The following is a 22,948-nucleotide window of genomic DNA, read 5'->3' as shown; positions in this document are numbered from 1 at the left end:
TCGGCACGACTGGCCCCTCGGTTTCAAGAGCAAGACGAATCCAGCTTACATTCAGCCTGTCAAAGAGGTCGTCCCCTGGGTCTTTGTTCTCCATGAATAACTGCAAGTTCTTGAATACCTGCAACGACATGAAGAATTACATCAAAGGGCCATGCAAAAGTGCGGTGGCAGCTCTCCCGGATGCTACCCTCCACTAGATTCTTCATCCAAGAATCCCAAAGCAAAGTTAGCTAAGCCTCAACACCCTCGTGATGGATATATCGCACCATCTTCCATCTGAAGGCTGCGGCTCCTAGATTTAATCCCCAGGTTATCCACTGTCTTCTTGTGACCTTGGGCCAATGTTTTTACCTCGGACACAAGATTACCCACCTGCATTTAGCCTTACCACTCTTGTGAGGTGCGTATCACACTATGTTATAGATCAGGAAAAGGGACACAGAGGTAACGTTCTTGCCAATTGACAGAGTGGCAGCATAGGGTGTAGACCCCAGGTGCCTTTCTGCCGTCACTAGATACCAAAGCATTTGAATCATTTGCTAATTTAGGCTGAAGTCAATGAGGACAGAAAAACATTACCCTAAATACACAGAGGCCATTGACATATGGCCCAGTCCATTTTTTCCCTCTATACTGTAACTTGTGACAAGCTTTTTAAATCACTCAAGTGTATTTCAGCATCTTTCACCGACTTACAAGTGCAAACCCAATGACGTTGGACAGTCTGAGGAAACTAACATCCGCATGTACGTGGTACAAATAACTACACTGACTGCACCCTGTATGGTGACAATAACTACAAAGCGGGGAGGGGGGAAGGTGTGGCGACTGAAAATAAAGCCTCTGAACTCAGAAGTGTTAAGACACAGAAGAGCTCGAGTCCATTTTCCTAAGAGAAAAGTTGGACCAGGTCTCCAGCGGGTGTGAATCTCAAGTCAACAGAACTACACTGATTTCCACCAGCTGAGAGCCCAGCCCTTGATGGCAGCACACGACAGGCTGGAGTAGACAATCAGACCGGCGTCAATATTTCGTTTCAATTTTCTTGAGGAAATGAGACCATAATAAGATAGAAAATATCATAATGCCACTATATAAATCCCTGGTATGTCCACGCCTGGAAAACTGCGTGCAGTTCTGGTCGTCCCATCTCAAAAAAAGATATATTGGTATTGGAAAATGTACAGAGAAGGGCAACAAAAATGATGAGGGGTATGGAACAGCTTCCACATGGGGAGAGATTAATACAGAATCATAGAATATCAGGTTGGAAGGGACCTCAGGAGGTCATCTAGTCCAACCCCCTGCTCAAAGCGGGACCAATCCTCAATTTTTGCCCCAGATCCCTAAATGGCTCCCTCAAGAATTGAACTCACAACTTTGGGTTTAGCAGGCCAATGCTTAAACCACTGAGCTATCCCTCCATAAGACTGGGACCGTTCAGCTTGGAAAAGGGATGACCAAGGGGGCATATGACAGAGGTCTATAAAATCATGATGGGCGGAAGGGGAGTTAATAGGGAAGTGTTTTTTACCCCTTCATATAACACAAGACTTAGGGGTCATCCAATGAATAGGCAGCAGGACCACTTGATAAACTGCCCAGTTCTATTCATTCCACAGAAGCATCTGGCACTGACCACTATCAGAAGACAGGATGCTGGGCTAGATGGACCATTGGTCTGATGCAGCACAGCTGTTCTTATGCTCTTACAGGAAGGATGGCCAAGTGGTTAGGGCACTAGTCTGGGAGTTGAGAGACCTGGGTTCATGTCTCTGCTTTGGCACAGCCTCCCTGTGCATTCAGGGGTGAGTCACTTAGTCCCACCATGACTCAGTTTCCCCATCTGTACAATGGAAATAATAACCCTATCCTACCTCACATGGGGGTTGGGAGAATACATGCATTAAAGATTGTTTTCAGAGTAGCAGCCGTGTTAGTCTGTATTCGCAAAAAGAAAAGGAGTACTTGTGGCACCTTAGAGACTAACAAATGTATTTGAGCATAAGCTTTCGTGAGCTACAGCTCACTTTATCGGATGCAGGATGCTTATGCTCAAATAAATTTGTTAGTCTCTTAGGTGCCACAAGTACTCCTTTTCTTATTAAAGATTGTGAGACGCTTAGGTACCAAGGAGATGGACAGGCACTGTAGATCAATTAGCTACCTGTGGGAGTGCGTGCGAACCTCCCTCCAGCCCTGCTCACCGGTTTCTCCACAGGCACTTTGTTGTAATACCGGATCGAGTCTTTCCCCAGAAAGTCAAACTCCACAACGTGCTCCTGCCCGTCCAGCTCTGGGTGCAGCTTAATGTGCTCAATACGCAGGGAGCAGCAGCCAACCGTGTCCGCAGTCTCCCCTTCTTCCTTCTCGTTACCGGCTCTCAGGGCCAGCTGGGAGGAACAAATCAGAGGAGGGATGGAAACCCCTAATCTTCCATTATACTCCTCCTCCCCACAAAAACAGTGCTAAAGAGGCTACGATGCTGTGAGAAACACACTTCTTTCCACCAAGGGGTCGGCACAGCCCCAATCACCAAGACTCTAAATGCCCCATTAGCATCTTGAGTTTCTTTGCTCCATCATTCATCTTTATGCTCATGTTTGCAGCCCTTCGAACAGCTGTGCAGAAATACCCTGGCAGGAAAGCATCTCAAGGACCCTTGCTACGCATGCATCATTATGCTTATGCCTTCAGCTAGGCTGGAGAGAGGCAGGAAATAGTTCAGGGGTTAAATGGCACAGGGGAGGGATATCAGAAGAGGACATAGACTCGGTTGCATTTACATGCAGCAATGATAATTCAGCCCTATTTTCAGTAGAAGACTTCACTGCAACAAGCAGCAGCATTGAAATAACCCTTACAACAAAGAACTCTGTTGTCAGTGGATGCAGTGTCCCTTATTCATCTGTGCAAGCGGCAGCAGGTTTAGCAAGCATCGCGCACACACTGGAAATCAGTGTGTGTTGGGGGGTAGCAAAGGCAGGGCTGTTTTTTCTAGGAAATGTGTGTAACAGTCCATACGGTGCTGTATCACCAGCATGCTTTCACAGACAGCTCCAGACACTTCCCATCGCAATTCATTCCCATGTTCTCTGTGACCACGAGTGGCTTCCACTCATGGGCTAACCCATGATTCGTAGCTACCAGCAAGTGTGAATGTACCTCAGATAAAATAATTTTACAAGCAACAAGCCCAATAAGACAAAGAAGCAAGCCGGCACCTTGTCAATGAAGTAAAGGGCCACAGATCTTTGGCGTTTCTTCATCTCCCTGGATTTCCAGTCTGCACGATACTGAGAGCGGATCTTGTCGACTACACCTTTTAAACGTCTGGCTACTTCATATTTCTGCCAGTCCTTCTCCCCCTGGAAGGAAAAATGGATGTTTCCACTTGCCCTGAACAGCATCCATTGCCACCCGGCCACTGTCACAGGTAATAAACAGAGCTAGGCAAGATACTGCTTTCCCATCCTGCAAAACATTTTGAGATCATTCAAAAAATTTCCCATCCTGGGTTTGGGGCAAAAAGTCAACACATCTAAAATTTTCACCAATCAAACATTTTAAAAAATAACTGGTTCAGGTCAATCAAACTGCTTCATTTCAATCATTTCAAATAATTTTGTTTGGATTTTGACCATTGTTTCCCAACTAGAGTTAGCTTAAATTTCTAAGTGAAAAGTTATTTTGAGCCGGAAAACCAGAGTTTTTCATTTCAACAATTTAAAAAAAAATATATATATTTTTTAAATTTTTTGGGGTAGAAAAATCCACCAAAGCAGACCCTTTCCCATGAAAAATGTTTGATTTTGACAAAACGGCCTTTTCCAGCCAAAAACGTTTTGTCAAACAATTCCTAATCTGCTCCAGGAATAAAACCCTGTACAAGGAAACTGCCTGGTTCCAGATTGGACCTACTTTGAAGATAGAAAATCATTAAGAACACTGTCCAGGTTCTAGAGTAGCAGCCGTGTTAGTCTGTATTCGTAAAAAGAAAAGGAGTACTTGTGGCACCTTAGAGACTAACAAATTTATTAGAGCATAAGCTTTCGTGAGCTACAGCTCACTTCATCGGATGCATTTGGTGGAAAAAACAGAGGGGAGATTGATATACACACACAGAGAACATGAAACAATGGGTTTATCATACACACTGTAAGGAGAGTGATCACTTAAGATTGTCCAGGTTCTAAATACTGTTCAGTATTCGGCTGATTTTTTTAAAAAAATCATCTATCCATGTCACTCACGTTAAAGAGGAATAACGATAATTTTTGGAAGAATGGTTTGGGCGCCCCCTGAAGACTCTGCAGAAGCACTGAACCAGCACTGACTTCACAGTACCTATTGTAAGAAGATCATGCTAACGCATGTCTCATTGTTAGAAGATTAAGAATATAAATCAAGCAATGATAAAGCACTAACTCTCCATTTTTGCACATCTTTAATATTTGATTCTAACAGATTGTTCAATGTGAACCTAAATGCAATGTAGCTGAGTTAACACTACAATGAAAGCTTTGACATTGTGCCCTGACTTTTGCACATTTATTAACCTCCCTGTTGTATTTGTAGAACATTTCTGGATTTAAACTGCCTGCCTTTTTCAAAGTAAAAAGGGAGAACAAAGCATGTTGCTAATATTAAGCCCAATACGGGCCCATTTAGACTATCAAGACCACCATCGCCAGGGTTACTGTAAAACAGAACATTCTCCCCAGCCATGTTCTACCCATCTTAGTGAATCATTATAACTAGGGCCCTATCAAATTCACGGTCCATTTTGGTCAATTTAATGGTCATAGGATTTAAAAATTGCAAATTTCATGATTTCAGTTATTTAAATCTGAAATTTCATAGTATTGTAATTGCAGGGGTCCTGACCCAAAATGAAGCTGTGTGGGGGGGTGCAAGGTTATTGTAGGAGGGGTTGCAGTACGGCTACCCTTACTTCTGTGCTGCTGCTGGCAGCAGCGCTGCCTTCAGAGCTGGGCAGCTGGAGAGCGGCGGCTGCTGGTCGGGAGCCCAGCGCTGAAGGCAGAGCTGCCGCCAGCACCAGCGCAGAAGTAAGAGTGGCATGGTATGGTATTGCCACCCTTACTTCTGCGCTGCTACCTGCAGAGCTGGGCCGTCAGTCAGCAGCTGCCACTCTCCAGCTGCCCAACTCAGAAGGCAGTGCAGAAGTAAGGGTGGCAATACTGCGAGCCTCCTAAAATAACATTGTGACCTCCCTTGCAACTCCCTTTTGGGTCAGGACCCTCGATTTGAGAAACATTGGTCTCCCCCCGTGAAATCAGTATAGTATAGGGTAAAAGCACACAAAGGAACAGATTTCACAGGGGCTTACCTGGCAGCTCAGTGGCAGAGACGGGGATAGAACCTGTATCTCTTGAGACCCATCCAATGCTCTATCAATTAGGCCACCTGGCCTCTCTAAGCCAGAAAGATCTTTTCATACAAATCCAAAGTCAGAGGCATAACTGCAAAAGCCTCCAATTTCAAGAGACTCTAGCTTCTGTCGCAAGGCTTGTGATGTTACTGGGGTGGCCCTATGACGCACTGACAGTCCCACCGGACAAATACACAAAGACTTGGCACACAGAAGATTGTGCCAACTGCTCCTCTACGGGCATGTACGTGGACTGTGGCATAAAAGGGGTTAATCAAATGGCAAACAGATGGTCTGACAGGGAACAGCACACCCCACCTTTAGCTTGGAACTAGGGTTCAGCATGATGTACTTAATCGAGTTCTGGATGTTCTCAGTCCACGAAGCCAGCCACGTGACAGTGTTGTCACAGCGCACTTCCTTCCACTTGTGACCTGATGGGGGCTTGGGGGTTTGAGAGTCCCTGGTGGGTGGAGAGGATACAAAGCAAAATTATGACCACTCCCTGGGCCCTTCTGTTCAAAGACCAACCAAAACCAACCCAATGCTAATGACACAAAATGCCAACCAAGGGAAAAAAATGGACTTGAGCCCCAATGGCTTCTTTTTGGATGGGCAAGGTTTGTTCTTGTAAAGGAGTAAAGAGATTTTCTGCTTAGTTATAAAATTAAGCATCCAAGTCTTTTACCCAGAAGACTAGAGACAACTGGAGAAGTAGTGGGTTTAACAGCACTGGGTACACCAAGCAACTGAAACTCATTGAGTGGGGAACTGACTTTTTTACCCAAACTTCATAATATCGGATTAATGCTTATTTGACTCAAATCCAAGGAAGAAACGCTCTTTGCCCTCTTTAATGAAGGGCTCAGAAAGTTTTCAAGCTGCAGCTCACAGCCCTCCGTGCAGTCCTCCAACAAGCAAAATGTTGACAACTGCGTTCCTGATATTTCTGAGGTAGAAACAAGCAGGATTCAGGGCAGGATAGGGAGAGAATCTCTTGGGCTTTCTTCAGACCTTCCAAAGAAGCAATGAGGGCACCGTACCACGTGTTTCTCCTTTGCAAAGCTTTAATAAGAAATCCCTGGACAGATGTGAAATTGGAGTTGACTGGCTACTCCTGGGCCACTCCATCTGTATCTACGAAGGATTTGATTGTGAAATGTACCTGTCGTGTAGAAAGGGGAAAACTCCTCAGAAGGAGGCTCAAGATGTCCCATGTGAATTTAAATCTTAGGAGTAACAGTAGAGCAAAGCAATGACTTAGCCCTGCTGGAAGCAGGCAGGCTGCAGAGTGATTTGAATAAAGCTAAGGATAACGCCAAGGAGAAAATGTTAGCCTATAATGGAGCAAAATCCATTAACACCAGCTGAGGATCTGGCCTGAAGAGCTACATTCTAGCTAATGGGAACTCACTCACTTGCTGCAGTTTATGATGACGTCCTCCGGCATGATCCTCTTCTTCAGCATGCCCATTTTAGGGTGGTCCCCACGCCCACGGAACAGCCCGGGGGGCTCAGTTTTGAAGTTGCCTATTTTCTCCCGGTGCCCGTCGAGGATACAGTACCCATACTCCTCCTGGATCTTATCTGCCTCTTCCTTCAGTTTCTGATTTAAAAAACAATCCATAGAGAAAACACCAGTCCAAAGTGCTACCCCGCGTGCTGCGGCTACCACTACCCATGGTCTTCCAGGAGAAAGCTGGTTCACAAATTCAAGAGCTTTAAGAATCAGAAACGAGCCCCTTCCTACAGAGTTTCAAACCGACTGCCAGCAATCAACAGCACTGGCAGTGAGTGGACACCCAATGGCTGGAAATAAGTCAAACCTCTCTTTTTCGGAAGCAGGCAAATGTTATGGGCGTTTGAGGGATGATAATTTAAACCTACTGGAGTCTGACTTTGCTTCCATGTCTCTACCCAGAAAGGTGTGAAAAATAAGTTTTCCCCTGCCCTATTTTAAGACAAGATGCAGCAAATGTGTGTGACAAACGGGCAGGGATGGAGGAGGGTAACAGAAAGAGGTTATAGACTACTACCCAGGCACAGATAACAGATTCATGATTTTGAATCAGAAGTATTAATTTTCCAATTGCATAGAGTGAAGCACAACAGCTGGCATAAGGCAATTAAGCCCCCCACACCCAGACTAAATATCTACCAACCATCCACAGGAGTCATTAGAAACAGAATCCTAACCTGTTTCTCCTCTTTGGACAAAGCTTTCCGGGCCTCGTTTTTGTCCACAAAGTACTTGTGCATCTCTTTGAAGTCGCACTTCTCCAGGTGCTTTATCTTCTTCCGCTCCTCCGAGGTCATTTCCTGAGCAAAAGCCAGAAGAGACTTGGAGAACAGGCAGGCAAATCTCATTTTCGACTGGGCATAAGTCACTCGGGGGGAAAATAAGCTTGCTCTCCGGAGGGTCTGCCGAGCAGCAGGTTGGCAGCTGTGTTATCAACGCTGAAATCAAAGACTAGGCTTTGCTGCATCTGAAACATTTATTTTTCTAAACTAGTGGCCGCTTTTGAAAGCCTGAGCCTGTGTACAGGCAGGGTTGACAGAATTCAATGTTTATTTGTTTATAATTTCAGTGGATAATAGCCATGTTTATTTGCAATCATTCTGTCCAATTTTTTCTTGATTTAAACTTTCACGGTTGTGTGTGTGGTGGGGGTCAAACAATGTTTATTTAATGACAACTGCTGCTGAGATTCAAAAAGTTGAAGCTTTATAACCATTCAAACAAAAACTGTCAACACTCCATGTCAAAACTTACCAAGTGAATATCCTTAAACCAAACTCTATTAAGTTCTCAAGCACCATTTTTCTTACTTTGCCTATCTGTAAATTTCAAGTATTGATGGGACCCTTTTTGCTTTGGATTGCACATGTTTGGTGAAATCCACATTTACCGATAAAAACTGAATACTGCAAAGTCTGTGTATGGGGATTACTTCATACATCCGTGCAATGCAACCACCTCTGGGGTGGAACAGCAGCACTAAACCACAGCTCAGAGCAGACAGGGAAGAAATTCCAAGCCAGGCACAGACAAACCCGATCTACATGGGGTTGCTGGGCATCAAAGCATTATCACCAGTGGCCGGGTGCACATAAAACCTGCTCTGAGAGGAGTCACTATTCTGTGAGATTTTCTCCTGCAACATAGAAGCGCTCACGTGTAGCTGCTGAATGATAAAATATCGTTGCCCCTGAGCGGCTAGTCAGAGTTCAGAGACCTGGTGATGTTCCAGTTGAGAGCAGAAACTGTGGATGGAGTCTGGTATTTTATTTGATGCCATCTGGTTTATTGACAAGGAATGCTGAAAGTCCTGCTTCTCCAAACGCAGGCGGAACCAAAACCAGGGGCTAGCTTCTCTGCTTACAGCCCTACTCCTCTTTAGCCAGCACCAGACCCCCAAACTCTCTCTCTACGCTTCTCCCAGGGTTACACTGAGCTTATAGGCTCTTGCTAAGCTTTCTTTCTCTGCCTCAATTGCTCTGGTCCTCGTCTGCCCCCAGTTTGACGTTTTCCCACACTCACAGACACGCAACTAGGCAGAACAAAACCCAATGAAACCCTCTGCCCACATGGTGCGAGCTTCTGGGCAGACTATTAAGCCTTGTTTCAGGCATGGCCCCTTAACTGTCTCTTAAGTGAAGGATTCAGAGTAGCAGCCGTGTTAGTCTGTATTCGCAAAAAGAAAAGGAGTACTTGTGGCACCTTAGAGACTAACAAATTTATTTGAGCATAAGCTTTCGTGAGCTACAGTTCACTTCATCGCATCCGATGAAGTGAGCTGTAGCTCACGAAAGCTTATGCTCAAATAAATTTGTTAGTCTCCAAGGTGCCACAAGTACTCCTTTTCTTTAAGTGAAGGATACATTCACATACTAGTTCCAATGAGGTTTAACTCAACCCATGACAAGGCTTAACCCAACTCATACCCCCCACCACCGCTCTCACTCACTCACACGCACACACCCCTGCCCTCCTCTTCTCATCTAATCCGACCTCCTATTAAACATTTTTTAAAAAAATCTAGGCAATTAATACCCAAAAACTAACGTGAAGCAGTCCGGGCTGGGATGCTACAAACACCTCTTGACTAAAACCCACAAAAGCAATGACGTGAAAATGCTAAGCCTCCTCACGGTACATCCCCTCTCCTGCTCCACCCACAAACACACCCCTTACCGTTCCCAGCACAGGCCATGCACCACAAACTCAGCTCTACCCCCTAGAGACGCAGCCTTCCGCCCCCCACATGTGCGTTCTTATGGCCAAGGAGCAGTGACTACGGGCCCACAAAGCAGGTACCTTTCTCCAGTCGTGGAAGAAATTGTTCTGGAAAATCTCCTTGGTTGTATATTCGTGATCTAGCATTTTTGCATAGAAGGTGGCAATTTCCTCCGTGGCCACATTCAGCTTCATGGGTTTGCCTGTACAGGAACACAGTGTGCTTTATGATCGGTCACCCGCCTGCACCCCCCTCCATCCAAGCTGGCTGTGGAGAAACACTTGAAAGTGTGAAGCGAATTAACCCTAAAGGCTCGCGTACCGTAAGGCAATTACCCCTCCCCCAACCCCACCATTTATTATTTTGTTTTAAAGAATTTTTTTCTTTCACAATTTGCAAACCAACAAGGGGGGGACAATCTCATGATTTCTGAATGCCCGGGATTATCTAGATGCATTGGCTTTTAAAAAACAGTCAATGTTTAACACCACATTCTACAGAGAGGCTGCAAAATTAGCCTCTTGCCAGGCCCGTGGACCTGAACTGACTGGTTAACATAGGCTCTCATCTCAGAGTGAGCGACAGTCTGCTTCAGACGAACCGTATTCTTTGTTCGGCCCATTTTACGAGCTGTGCAGTGTCATGAATATTGCTACGTTTTGCAGCATCAGTGATAAAACAGGACGCACCATCGTAATAGAACTTGACATCGTCAGGGAGTGGCTCATAGAGAGGGGCGAAGTAGGGGCCTTTGTGCTCCAGTTGTTTCCATTTCACCCCATCGTCTGTCTTCTCCTCTTCCCACCTTATAGCGAAAAACATTGGGAATGGTTAGGGAGTGTCTCAGCACTTGCATTACTCAGATCCTCAATTCCCTGCTGCTCCGTTTGGGATACCACCAGCCCAGGACACAGTGGGGACCAAGTCGGTGAGCTTCCTGTAGGCATCATGGGAGAAATGGGTCTTAGGAAAAGATTTGGAGCAGAGGGCTTGTGGGTCAGCTGAGGAGGGTACCCCAAAGGTAGGGGGATGGTGTGGAAGGAACCAGGCTAGGGAGGATGGTCTAGCTCTAGTGGACAGGGTGCTGTACCAAAACTCAGGAGACTTGAGTCCAATTCCCAGCTCAGCCACTGACTCCCTATATGACCTTGGGCAAGTGACTTAAGCCACCCTGTGCCTCAGTTTCCCCATCTGTACAATGGGGATAATACTGCCCTCCCTCACAGGGGTGTGGTGAATCTAAAATCAGTCAGTATTGGTGACATGCTACGACACCACGGTGACATAAGCATCTAGACAGAAGGCATGGAGATGGGAGAAGCAAGCAAATGGAGGGTGAGCGGAGTGAAGCAGGTGCATGGTAGGAGGCAAGGGTGGATAAGCAGTGTGGGGCTTGACCACAATACGGTGGAGAGCGACAGACAACCCAGCTGTGTTATAATCACTTCTAGACCCCCACATTTAACATAATTAAAAACCAGAGCCGCAGTGTTGGTTTTATGCAGAGTCCCTAAATGCCATGGCATAACCCTTACGGCTCCTTTCGTGACGCAGTTTCCTCTAACAGCAGCACTTGCAGGAGGATATTTGTCCACTCACCTTTTATTTACGCCCTAATGCATTAGCCTCCAAGCAAGGACTTGGGAAGGGGACTGAAAATCCCAGCTGACGAGCTGGGACATAGACTCAGGCTTGTACAGTGGAGGCTTCACACTGTGAAGGGACGGAGGTTATGCCGTCTGCTACGCTCCCCTCCCACCCCCAGCCAGCTTCATTTTTGTGGGACTGAAACAGATGACACACCTATGCTCAAGAGCAGGAGTCAAGGCAAGGACACCCTGATCAGTATTGCTCACATGTGTGATCCTCACGCTAACAAAGTTTGCCCTCCCTCCCCCCCCCCGCCCCAGCTGATCAGCTGGGATTCTAAGATCGCTGCAACCCTAGCTGTGGAATGAGGATCCTTCAACAAACATCTGTGATGGAGAAAAATTAATTGAGGGGAGTTTGGGTGAGGACGATCTAGATAATAGATACATTTTGTGCTCTTGGACTTTGACCTAGACACACCATGCTCTCACATCATCCCGTCATGCCAAAACACTGCCACGCGCAAGGCAAACTGGCAAATCCAAAGCGTGCGCCACGCTGCCCTGCCAAACCCTGGCACAACAAGCAAAATGACTAAGGAGGCCCCCAAAGTCTGCTGAGAACTTCCATGCTTTTTTGGGTGGGAGCAGAAAATATTTTAGCTTTTCCCCTCCCCTGGGGGGCGTAATATGGAACAGAAAGAACACATCAGACCAGCTGGTTTGCTGTCTGCAAAAAGACAATCAAGGCAAAAATCTGGCTAAAGAATCCAGGAATTATGGGATTACACTGAGTTACACCAGCTGAGAAGCTGGCCCAAAGCAGTTCTCTGATTGAGCCTTTGATAGATATGCTCTGCGGACAATTCACATGATACAGACAGACGCTGCACAGATGCTTAATTTACTCCAGGCTGACAGTATCACCAATGCCTGACCTGCCTTTGCATGCAGTATTGTTGTAATGCAACCCACACTCAATGGGGACCCCCTCCTGAAAGAAATCTGTCCTGAACCCCCTCTTCTGGCCTTCAACCCTGCCCAACCTCATCATCAGAAGCAAGCTCCCCACAGACCAGGACCCACTAACTCAAAGAGGCATCAGGCCCTGCCAGAACCACAGATGAAAAACCTGCAGACATACCTCCACTGCTACAATGAACAACACTTTCCACAAGCACCTTTCAGGATCCAGGGGTCCTACACACGCCTATCAACATGTGGTGTACCTCAGCCAGTGCACTAAATGCACCACATACAGAGGCTGATAAAGATTTAGTGGGGCCCTGGGCACAAAGAACATTAGGGCCCCCCACACCCTGGGGGCCCAGGGACACCAGAACCAGGGAGCCAAAGGGGCCATGCCTGCCCACTTTTTAACATGGGCATACTTTGGGGGGCAGGAGGACCACATTTCCCGCCCCCCCAACTTCAACCCTTAGGCAGGCACGAAGTGACACCGGCAGGGGCTGCGCTTCACAGCTAGGGAGCTGGTAAGGTGATGAGCTCCCCTGCCACGAAGCGCAGCCCCTGCTAGTGGCACCAGACTCTTCCCAGTGGCAGGGAATCATGGACTGAACAAAGACACTGGATTTATTACAACAATCTATAACCACAGCTGTTTCTCACCACCTCCTGCCCCCTGTGACTGGAGTGGTGTTAACCGGCCATTTCACCTTGAATGTTCCCTGGAAATACATATTTATGCTAAACAATCAGTCCCACACTTTGCATTTAGCAGTGACACTCTGAGGATGGTGCCCAGACCTGGAGAAGAGCTCGGAGTAGCTCGAAAGCTGGCCTCTCTCACCGACAGAAACTTGGTCCAATGAAAGATCTCACCTCACCCACCTTACCTGGCTTTGCCACTCACCACTCCCTTGCGAGCGGCACTGACCTGCAAGCATATCAAAGACTGGAGGCTGCTGAGCCACCCTCGGCCAGGACTGGGGTGAAAATGACCCAGGGCTTGTCTAACCAGCCCCCCACCACGCTGGAACATGCCCGAAATCCAGTCATGTCACATGGCAGAAGCTGCTAAGACACATCCATGGGTAAGAGCGACCACATGCAAGAGCCAGGCACTCTGCAGCCAGCCACATGCTAACAGCAGTCTCAGCTCAGTTGCATCCCATGACCTTTCAAGCGGAAGTGTTCCCATCACCTTCCTCCACAGCTCCCCCTGGGCTGAGTTGCAAAGGCCGGTCACTCCAGCGTGGCATTGCTTTTGAGAGAATGGCACTTGTTATAAAAAAAAGTTAAGAAATGCAATTCCGATCAAAACAATGTGCAGGTTGCTGGACTTCATTCAATGCCAGGGCAGCACAGCATCCTGGGAAATGTAGTCACAGACGTGCATCAGTGTGGGTCCCACATGGTGCAAGCTAACTAGTTACTATGCAACCACCTCATTCAGCCAAGCCAGACTTGTCCAGAGAGTAATCGAAAGATACCCTCCGCTCAAGGAGGTAGGATCACTAAATAAGATTCCCCATACCAAGAGGGAATGCAAATTATATCATTTAAAACAGGGTTGGACTCCAGATAATTTAAGAACTGCAGCAAAATTATTGCTGAGGGAAGTATTGGTCAGCTCTGCAAGGAAAGCAATGGACCATCATGCAGATGGGACTTGTTAAAAATTCCCTGACAACATCCAACTGATGGCTCTGTCTTCTAACCCAGCGTTTTTCTCATTTGCCGACCCCTAAACATTTTCAAATGAAGGTGCAGACCCCTTTGGAAATCTCAGACAGTGTTTGTGGACCCATACACAGATTGAAAACCACTGTTTGATGATAACAACCACCTTTCGTGGGACCTCTTAGACATATTCTGCAGACCTCCGGTTGAAAACCACTAATCTAACACCTGAATTCTAGCCACCTGTGACAAAACTCCAGCATACAGTGACATCTGCTGGCTACATCAATAATAGCAGGTGCTTTTTAAACACTGTATATGGTATAAAGAAAAGGAGTACTTGTGGCACCTTAGAGACTAACCAATTTATTTGCGCATAAGCTTTCATGAGCTACAGCTCACTTCATCGAATGCATCCGATGAAGTGAGCTGTAGCTCACGAAAGCTTATGCGCAAATAAATTGCTTAGTCTCTAAGGTGCCACAAGTACTCCATTTCTTTTTGCGAATACAGACTAACACAGCTGCTACTCTGAAACCTGTGTATATGGTACAGTATAAGGATCTCTCTATCATGCAAGCTCCCTTTTTTTAACCATTTTCTTTTCCCTTAAAGCAGTGGGGCAAACTCGCCAGCATTAATAAATGAGATGATGCCCATGCATTGAAATTACACCCACTGCTCTATAATGTACATGTATGGGTATATTTTGCTAAAGCTGGTCAGAAAAAAGGAAAAATGTAGCAAAAAAATTCCATGCATTTTTCCTGTTTTGTCCCCACCTCCAAATTCCAAAAATTTTTGAGATTTCCAAAAATATGTGACCTCCTCTGTAGCTGGCTGGAAAATGGGAAAAATTCCACAAAAAAAGTTAATAAGATTTGATATTTTGACATTTTAAAATATCAGTACAAAATTCCATTGGCTCTATAATCCCTGACATCTCCCCCAGGTCAAACACCAGCACACTCTGGTAACCCACAGAAAGCTTACCATTTCCACTTGTTTTCCTCTTTCTTCTTTTCCTTCTCATCTTCCTCCTTCTTTAATTTCTTGTTTTTCTTCTTGTCTCCTTCCTCTTTGCTTTTCCTTTTCCTTGATCCCCCCTCATTCTCCACCTCCTTGGCTTTCTCTTTGCTCTTTCTTCCCTTCTCTTCTGTGCCTTTATTTTTATCCTTTGCTTTTCTCTCCTTGTTTTTTTTCTTGGCCTGGTTTGTCTCATTTCCTTGTTTCTCCTTTGTTTCCCTCATCTCATCTTTCTCCATCTCATCTTCCTTTTCCTCTCTAATGCTATTTTCCTCCATTTCCTGTTCACTTCCCATTCTTTCATTCCTTTCCCATCCTTCTCCCTCTTGTTCATTCTCCTCCTCTTCCTTAATTTCTTTTTCATCCTTCATTCTTTTGTTCTCTCTTTTCCTCTCTTCCTCCACATCATCTCTTTTCTCAGTCTCTTTCTCATGCCTTCCCTCTTGTTTGTCTATTGCCTTTTCCATTTCTTGCTCATCTTCCACCGTTTTATCCTTCTGTGTTTTTTTCCTTCCTGTCTTTTCTTCACTCTCTTTGTTCTTCTCTCCTTCCCTTTTCTCCCTCTTGTTTTTCGCTTCCTTTATCTTTTCTTCCCTCTTTTCCTGTCTTTTCTCTTTTTGGTTCTTTCCTGCCTTCACTTCCTTATTTGCTTTGACATTCTTTTTCTCTCCCTCTGTGTCTTTACCTTCCCTTTTCTCCTCATCATCTGCAGCCCTTGCTGGCCGTTGTGCAGGCTTCTCTTCTCCCTCTGCCCTTTCTCTCTCTTCCATTCTGTTCTCTCCTCTTTCTGTCTGTATTTCATCCTCCCCTGTATTGGCCCTGTTCTCCACCTCCCCTGCTGTCTCACTCCCTCGCTTTTCCTTTTCCCTTCGATCACCAGCCCCCTCATCCAATCCTTCTGCATTATCCTCACTCTTCATCTGCTTGAACTCCTTTGCTCTTTCCAACCTAGGGTGACCCGCTTGCCTTCCCATCTCCTTTGGCCCTTCGCCCTTTCCAGAGATGGCTTCAGTGATTCCCTTCTCCCGCTTGGCTTTACTGGGCTCTGAACCATCTCTCTTCTCCTCATCCTTTCTCTCCCCAGAAGCACTTTCCTTCTTAGGTTTCTCTTTCTTACTCATACCCCCTTTACTTTCCTTTAGTTCATGTTTCTCCTGCTCCCTGATCTCTTTCTTCCTCAGCTCTGTTTCCTTCTGCTCCCTCCTCCCTCTCTCCTTTTCCTCTTCCCTTTTTCTTTTCCTGTCTTTGACTCGTTTCTCCCCTCTTTGCCCCTCAGGGATGAATGAACCTGGCTCCCTCTCAGTGTTTTTCTCCCCCTCTTCCTCTTTCGTTCTGCCTTTGGCTATAATGTCCACTTCCTCAGCTGAACCATCCAGCTCTCCAGAGAAGGCCACGTTCTCATCACCAAACCCATTGGTTTTTGTTCCCTGGTGTCTTGGAACCTTACCAAAAAAAAAAAAAAAAGGAGTGGGGGGAAACAAGGTTAAAATAAGCAGAACGAAGCCTAGATTTTGTCAGTGCATTTTCATGGGCATGCTCTGGTACCCACAGACATGGCAGGTGCTTCTCAGTCTAACCACAGACAACCAGGCGCATACACTGGTGGCTCAGGGAAGTTTTATATAAAGATCAGGTTCAAAGAGGCCAGGTGATAAAAGCACACAGGGTAGCGCTGCCAAGCCCTAGGGCTCTGTACGGGGACCTGTCGTATTCAACATATTTATAAATGATCTGGGAAAAGGGCTAAACAGGAAGGTGATACAAAATTTAGAGATGATACAAAACTACCTCAAGATAGTTAAGTCCAGGGCAGACTGCAAAGAGCTATAAAAGGGCCTCTCAAAACTGGATGACTGGGCAACAAAATGACAGATGAAATTCAACGTTGATAAATACAAAGTAATGCATGTTGGGAAACATAATCCCACCTACACATATAAAATGATGGGGTCTAAATTAGCTGTTACCGCTCCAGAGAGAGCTCTTGGAGTCATTGTGGATAATTCTCTGAAAACACCCACTAATGTGCAGCGGCATCCAAAAAAGCAAACAGAATGCTGGGAATCATTATGAAATGGATAGATCATAACAGAAAATGTCCTATTGCCTCGATATAAATCCATGGTACACCCACATCTTGAATACTGCGTGCAGATGTGGTCGCCCCATCTCAAAAGAGATATATAGGAATTGGAAAAGGTTCAGAAAAGGGCAACAAAAATTATTAGGGGTACGGAACGGCTTCCATATCAGGAGAGATTAATAAGATTGGGACTTTTCATCTTGGAAAAGAGACGGCTAAGGGGGAATATGATAGAGTTCTGTAAAATCATGACTGATGTGGAGAAAGTAAATAAGGAAGTGTTTACTCCTCATAACACAAGATCTAGGGGTCACCAAATGAGCCATTAATAGGCAGCAGGTTTAAAACAAACAAAAGGAAGTATTTCTTCACACAACGCACAGTAAACCTGTGAAACTCTTTGCCAGGGACATGTAACTCTTAGAAACTGAAGTGCCCAGGCATCTCCTCTCACAACCATTTAAACACTGAATCATTTACAGAGGCTACAGCAGCTCCAGGTACTTCAGGATGCTTCTTACCAGGTCTCTGTCGCCGGTCACCAGGAGTTTCCCTTCAGGGCCAGTTCTCACTTTCTTCGGGGCGTGCTCTGATCTAGAACAAACAGCAGCTTTTATTATTTATAAACGTGCACGATAAGGATCAGCGCCACATCCTGCCTAGCTCTCCTCAGACAACCACCCCATTAAACACCACTTTAAACACACCAGCCTATGTGATGACCGGCCCTATTTAGCTGGGCCTTTGAACATGCTCCCAGGCAGCGCGGGAGTCCTCCGTTTGGGGAGCACCAGCAGCAACCTAGAAGTGGGGAGGCCCACCAGCGCCTGAACCCAAGACCCCCCTCGCTCATCTCCGCCTCTTCCTCGGGTTGCCAAGCCTCCAGGCTTGCCCTGGAGTCCCCAGGAATTAAAGGCTAGTCTTTAATTAATCTCCAGGAATACGTCCAACCCAAAATGGCAACCATACCTCTTCCCCCGAGGCCCACCCTGCTTCTCTCTGCCCCCTTCCCAGAACGGGGGTGGAGGGGAACGTGGTGCCATGGCCCCATCACTTTTCCCTGCCTTAGGCGAGCAATGGGGGGAGGGGGGCAGAGAGGAACAAGCAGCGGGTGGGGGAGAGGCGGGGTGGGGGTGGGGCAGAGTGAGGGCATGGCCTCGGGGAAGGGGCCGAGTGAGAGTGGGGCAGGGCACAGGCGCGGGCCGCGATCTGAGTGCCAGCGGCCCTCCCCTCCTATGGAGCTTTGCTTCCGGTGCTTAAAAGGGGGTGACGGGCAGCCTATCCGATGACTGGCATTGGTGAGCAGAGCCCATCAAAGCAATGGAGACTCCGCCCCCCACAGCTGAGGGCGGAGCCACAGCACCCAGACAACAACCGAGTGCGGAGGACAAAAACATGAACCAAAGGGACGGGGTGCGGGTCACAGGATGAAAACGAGGGATTCAGGGGGCGACACCGAGCGGAGAATCCCAGACAGTGCCCACAGCTCCGAGGAGTCACTGGACGCTGACCGAGGGAACTCTGCGCGGGGACCAGAGACTAGAAAGAGGCCCCGCAGTCAGAGAATCTCCCCACTAGCATCGTCCTGAACTGCCTCACAGCCACCTCGGCCAGGGCTAGGAAGAAGTTGGTGAGATGGTCTCAGGGCTGCGTGGGCCATGAGCAGGGAGTGGGTAGAGGAACGGGTGTGGGGAGAAGTGCAGCGAGAACCTCACTAAGAGGTTCTGCAAGCTGGTGCAAAGCAGACAGGGTCCCCTTGGAAACTACAGTCCTCTGGTTTCTCCATTCAACAACTACAACAGCAACACAAGCTTCCCCACTGCAGCCCAGCACTCTGCTTCCACCCTGATGCTACAAGCTCACTGAGAAAGACATGCAGGTGGCTTCGTCCACACAGGGACCATCCTTGGCCTTCCCAGCCATTTCAACGAGGCTGTCACACTGCTACAAACTGGACCAGCGAGATGTGGAATCAAGCTGCGGGCGCAGGAGCGGATGTGGCTGGGACCAAGCACTGGTCACCTGGATTAGAGATGTCTGAAGAACACTGATTCCTCCCCCACACTTCTAATAGGAGTTGAAATGACGGGGTATGAATCTTAAACCCAAGACTCACGTAAAATCCTCCTATCTCTGTAGCCAGCTGAGGTTGCAAGACAACCCTGATGCAAATTGAGAGCAAGGGCAAGACAATGCCCTCGATGAAAATTAACATGCTGCTCCAAATGCTACAAAGCGGCAGCGTACAAACCTTTCAGTGCTCCCCTCCCTGGGCTGGCCCTCCTCACCCTCCTGCTCCCCAGGATGAGAAGCTTCCTGGCTGTTGCAGTCCGGACTGTCGGCAGCCATCTCAAGGACTCTGAAACAAAGAGAGTCAGCGCGGACGATTTGAAACTCAATCAGGATGCATTATAAACTGATCCTTTGCCAAAGCAACAAGCAGAGGGCTAACCCCTTTTCAACGCAACAAGAGACTATATGTCACAATCTCATGGCTTCACGCTGCAGCTTCAGTGCTGGTGCAGACCCACTACCCGTGTCTCTGTTTTTAAAGGGCTGGACAAAAACTGCATACCTGCACTGTTGAATCTCACCTTATGAGAATGGATTTGCTTACGGCAGCTACAGAGGGAAGTGGGGGTGGGACAGACTGATGTGTGCAATTAGAAAAGAGAAATATAATTTACTTGTATTACAGCATTGGCTAGAAACCCAGCTGAGACCGGGGCCACGCAGTGCTCGGTACGGTATTCACATTAGTAAGAGGCAGTCCCTGCCCTAAGAGCTCACAGTCTAAATAGACGAAGTGCTGGTGAGAAAACAGGCACAGAGAGGGGAAGTGACTTGCCCAAGGTCACTCAGTGGCAGACCCGGAACAGAGTCCAGTTCTCCTGAGTCCCAGTCCAGTGCTCATCTATTAGATCACCATGGCATGAGAGATGGAGGGTGTAGACACAGAGAGAAAGAGGAGATGAGACAGACGCTCGAGACAGTGCAGGAAAGATGCACCGTTATCCATTACACAAAAGAAAGGAGTGAAGCCAGGAAAGATAAAGAGGTGTAACAGAAGCAAGAGAGATTAAATGTAATCACTGTCAAGTTGATTGACAATATGTTGCAATTAAATACAGCAGCTAATAAAGCTTGCACTGCTGGCTTATTCCTGAAACCGCTGGGGAGCAGTTATTTTTCATGCTGGCTTGCAGGTTGGTGATTTTTTAAAGCTGTGCTTATTACATTAGAGGCAGGTGAATAGACTCAAATGCTTTCCTAAGACTGCTTTTCCCTAGAGCCTATCGCTGCACTTGCCCCAAGGATGCAGAGGGATCGCAGATGGGAAGGGAGGTGGGCCCATTGGAATCTCTGGAGACTGAAGCACCAGCTTAAACCAGCGAGGAGCTGCAGAAGCAGTCTGCAGATCCAACTCACTGGGGTGTATCAACAGCGAGGCTCCCAGCAATGGGATAGACCCAAGGGCCATAAACTCCAGACCCAGCTCACCCCCCAAACTCTGATCCAGCCACTCAAAACAAGAGAACCTGATGGCATAGGACATGGGGCCTGTGACAGGAAACAGACTCATCCAGGCCCACAGATCTGGGCAGCTGGCCAAGAAGCAACAGCAGGAGATCAACAGTCTTTTGGTGTGCACAGAATGACACCCTCAGCTCCTCCGATGAGCTGTCTGGCCCAGATCAGCTCCTCCAAAACGTGAAGGGGCCATCGTACTGTCATCTGGCCTTCTAACCCCACAGATCCGGGCGTGTGGCTTTCCAGGGGAGTGAGCCACGCAACTCCCATTCATTTCAATGGAAGTCGTGAAGATGAATCCCCTGGTCGGCTGTGATTTACCCACCTGGGGCAGGAGTGGGGATACTTTACAGCAACGAGTGCTTCCGAAGGTTCACTGCTACAACTGGTATTGGAAGCACGTTAGAAGTGGAGGAAACAGGGTTAACATAGAGCTGGCTGTTCTTAAGATTTGTTAGGACTAATATTAGATCAGATACATTAGTCACTAGAGTTAACTACCGTACCTGCAAAAAAGGGAGTCACTCCCAAACGGGTAGGGGGGAAAGAAGATGAGATATAGCTTTAAGGAGTAAGCATGCCATATTCCTGGCCGGCAGGTGTCACTGGGGAGCTACCATCTGGACAATGGATCTTTAACCTGCATGACTGTGCCTACAGCAACTGTCTATGGTATCTCACTACAGATATACCCAGCATGCCCCAGGGCTGATCTCGTTCTAGCCTTGCCTTAAAGGCAAGCAACCAGTCCGTAATTAAGTTATAAATCCAAGAGCAAGCAACGTCTGCCTGCCTCACTAACTCCAGTATGCCAAGCAGCACTGTGGGTCTCAATGCAGTCTTCTTAAAGTCAGCTCTCCATCCAGAAAATCATCGGCAGAGCTTCACCATACGAGAAAAGGAATCGGCAGAGAAACAATAAAGTGTCTTCATTCAAAAATAAAAGGAGTACTTGTGGCACCTTAGAGACTAACAAATTTATTTGAGCATAAGCTTTCGTGAGCTACAGCATCCGATGAAGTGAGCTGTAGCTCACAAAAGCTTATGCGCAAATAAATTTGTTAGTCTCTAAGGTGCCACAAGTACTCTTTTTCTTTTTACTTCTATCTCTGACATCAATTCCCAGAGCACATACAGGTCAAATACAGATTAGTGGGATCTGTTAAATCTGAACTCTCACCAGGGAGGGCAGGGAGAAAGCTTTACAAACATCCACGCTGAATATTAGCAGCCTTTGCAGCAACCACAAACAAATTAAGTAGAGTCACAAGTGGAGATATCCCGGGCCGGAATTCCAGTCTCGGAACAAACTGCTTTCCAAAGCGAGGAGGTTGGATGCAAGGGGGTTGGGTGCAAGGGGGTTGTGAAGTGTTACCAGGTTACCTGATGCCACCAAAATTTTGGAAAAACAAATACAGAAGCATCTCTGCAAATAGATCAGTTTCAGTCAAGGGGTTTCAATTACAGCTGGCTATTCAAAGGGACAAAGCCAGTGTTGCTGGACATTACTCATGCTGGCATAATCTTGTGCTGCGAGAGAACAGAAAATGCTTGGTCTTTAACAAAAGCCCCATTGGCCTGGATGTTTTCTGCCTGGAACAAGGGATTTTAGGCGTCTTACTAAAAGATATGCTCTAATTGGTCATACGCATTATCGGGCTCACTGGCATCACATAAGCAGGTATAATTGAGTTAGTCATGAGTTACTGGGCTCAATATTGTCCCTTAACAAAGAAGTAGAACCCCTCCCCCTACAGGAATCACCGGGTGAGGTTCTATTGCCTGTATTATGCAAGAGGGTCAAATTAGATGATCATAACAAAATCCATCAGTGACACACTTGATTCTCTCAAGCAAAGGAAGCAAGGCGGTCACGTGTCTGCTATCTCCATATATTGACTTATGCTTAGAGACCACAAACGAAGTTCCAATTGGTACATGTTAACATCGACACCCAAGGCAATATGTCTATCCAGTTTGGTTTGGGATTTCACTCTGCCTGCATGCTGGGTTTGGAGAGGATAACAGCAAAGAACTTGTTGAACTGGTCCTGGCAACTTCAAGGTCTAGCTCGTATAGACAAGCTAGAGGCGGGGATGATGACAACACATTGGTAACTGCTCTCTTTCTCCTCCAGAAAAGCAGCAGAGAATGTGAGCTGAAGAGCCCAGAACATAGGCTTAGGGCTTAATTTTCTATTTAACAGCTGTTCACAGTTGGGGTACGTTATAGCGCTCTCCTGCTGACAACACAAATGCCGCTCCTTGGCGGTGGAAGTTTTTTGTCAACAGGAACGGTGACAAACAGCGGCTAAACTGCACAACGTTTAGAAGCACAGCTGTGGCAACACAGGCATGTCACTGAAAGCTGCGTAGTGTAGACAAAGCCACACTGACATCCTTCCTTGACGTTTGTGCTTCCAGAGACGGGCTTTAAGTATCCCCAT

General features: G+C 46.9%; 1 protein-coding gene across 7 annotated transcripts in view; it reads right to left on the bottom strand.

Annotated features, from left to right (window-relative positions):
- TOP1MT (DNA topoisomerase I mitochondrial) overlaps nt 1-22,948 on the bottom strand; it is a 52,312-nt gene that overhangs the window by 10,790 nt on the left and 18,574 nt on the right. For 4 of the 7 annotated variants that reach the window (XM_043507238.1, XM_043507240.1, XM_043507241.1 and 1 more), the window contains exons 7-16: nt 17,493-17,565; nt 14,856-16,330; nt 10,320-10,435; nt 9,711-9,832; nt 7,589-7,711; nt 6,811-6,998; nt 5,711-5,855; nt 3,225-3,368; nt 2,208-2,393; nt 50-118 (exon numbers count right to left, since the gene is read on the bottom strand). In XM_043507238.1, the coding sequence (XP_043363173.1) occupies nt 50-118; nt 2,208-2,393; nt 3,225-3,368; nt 5,711-5,855; nt 6,811-6,998; nt 7,589-7,711; nt 9,711-9,832; nt 10,320-10,435; nt 14,856-16,330; nt 17,493-17,565 (2,641 nt within the window). Of the gene's footprint in view, nt 1-49; nt 119-2,207; nt 2,394-3,224; nt 3,369-5,710; nt 5,856-6,810; nt 6,999-7,588; nt 7,712-9,710; nt 9,833-10,319; nt 10,436-13,075; nt 13,363-14,855; nt 16,331-17,492; nt 17,566-19,222; nt 19,331-22,948 lie in introns of those variants that run through there. The other 3 variants (XM_038393419.2, XM_043507242.1, XM_043507243.1) reach the window with 3 other exon arrangements.

Source organism: Dermochelys coriacea, chromosome 2 (genome assembly GCF_009764565.3).
Source record: "Dermochelys coriacea isolate rDerCor1 chromosome 2, rDerCor1.pri.v4, whole genome shotgun sequence".
NCBI lineage: Eukaryota > Metazoa > Chordata > Testudines > Dermochelyidae > Dermochelys > Dermochelys coriacea.
The sequence above is the reverse complement of the archived record's forward strand: the minus strand, read 5'-3'. Positions and strand labels throughout refer to the sequence as shown.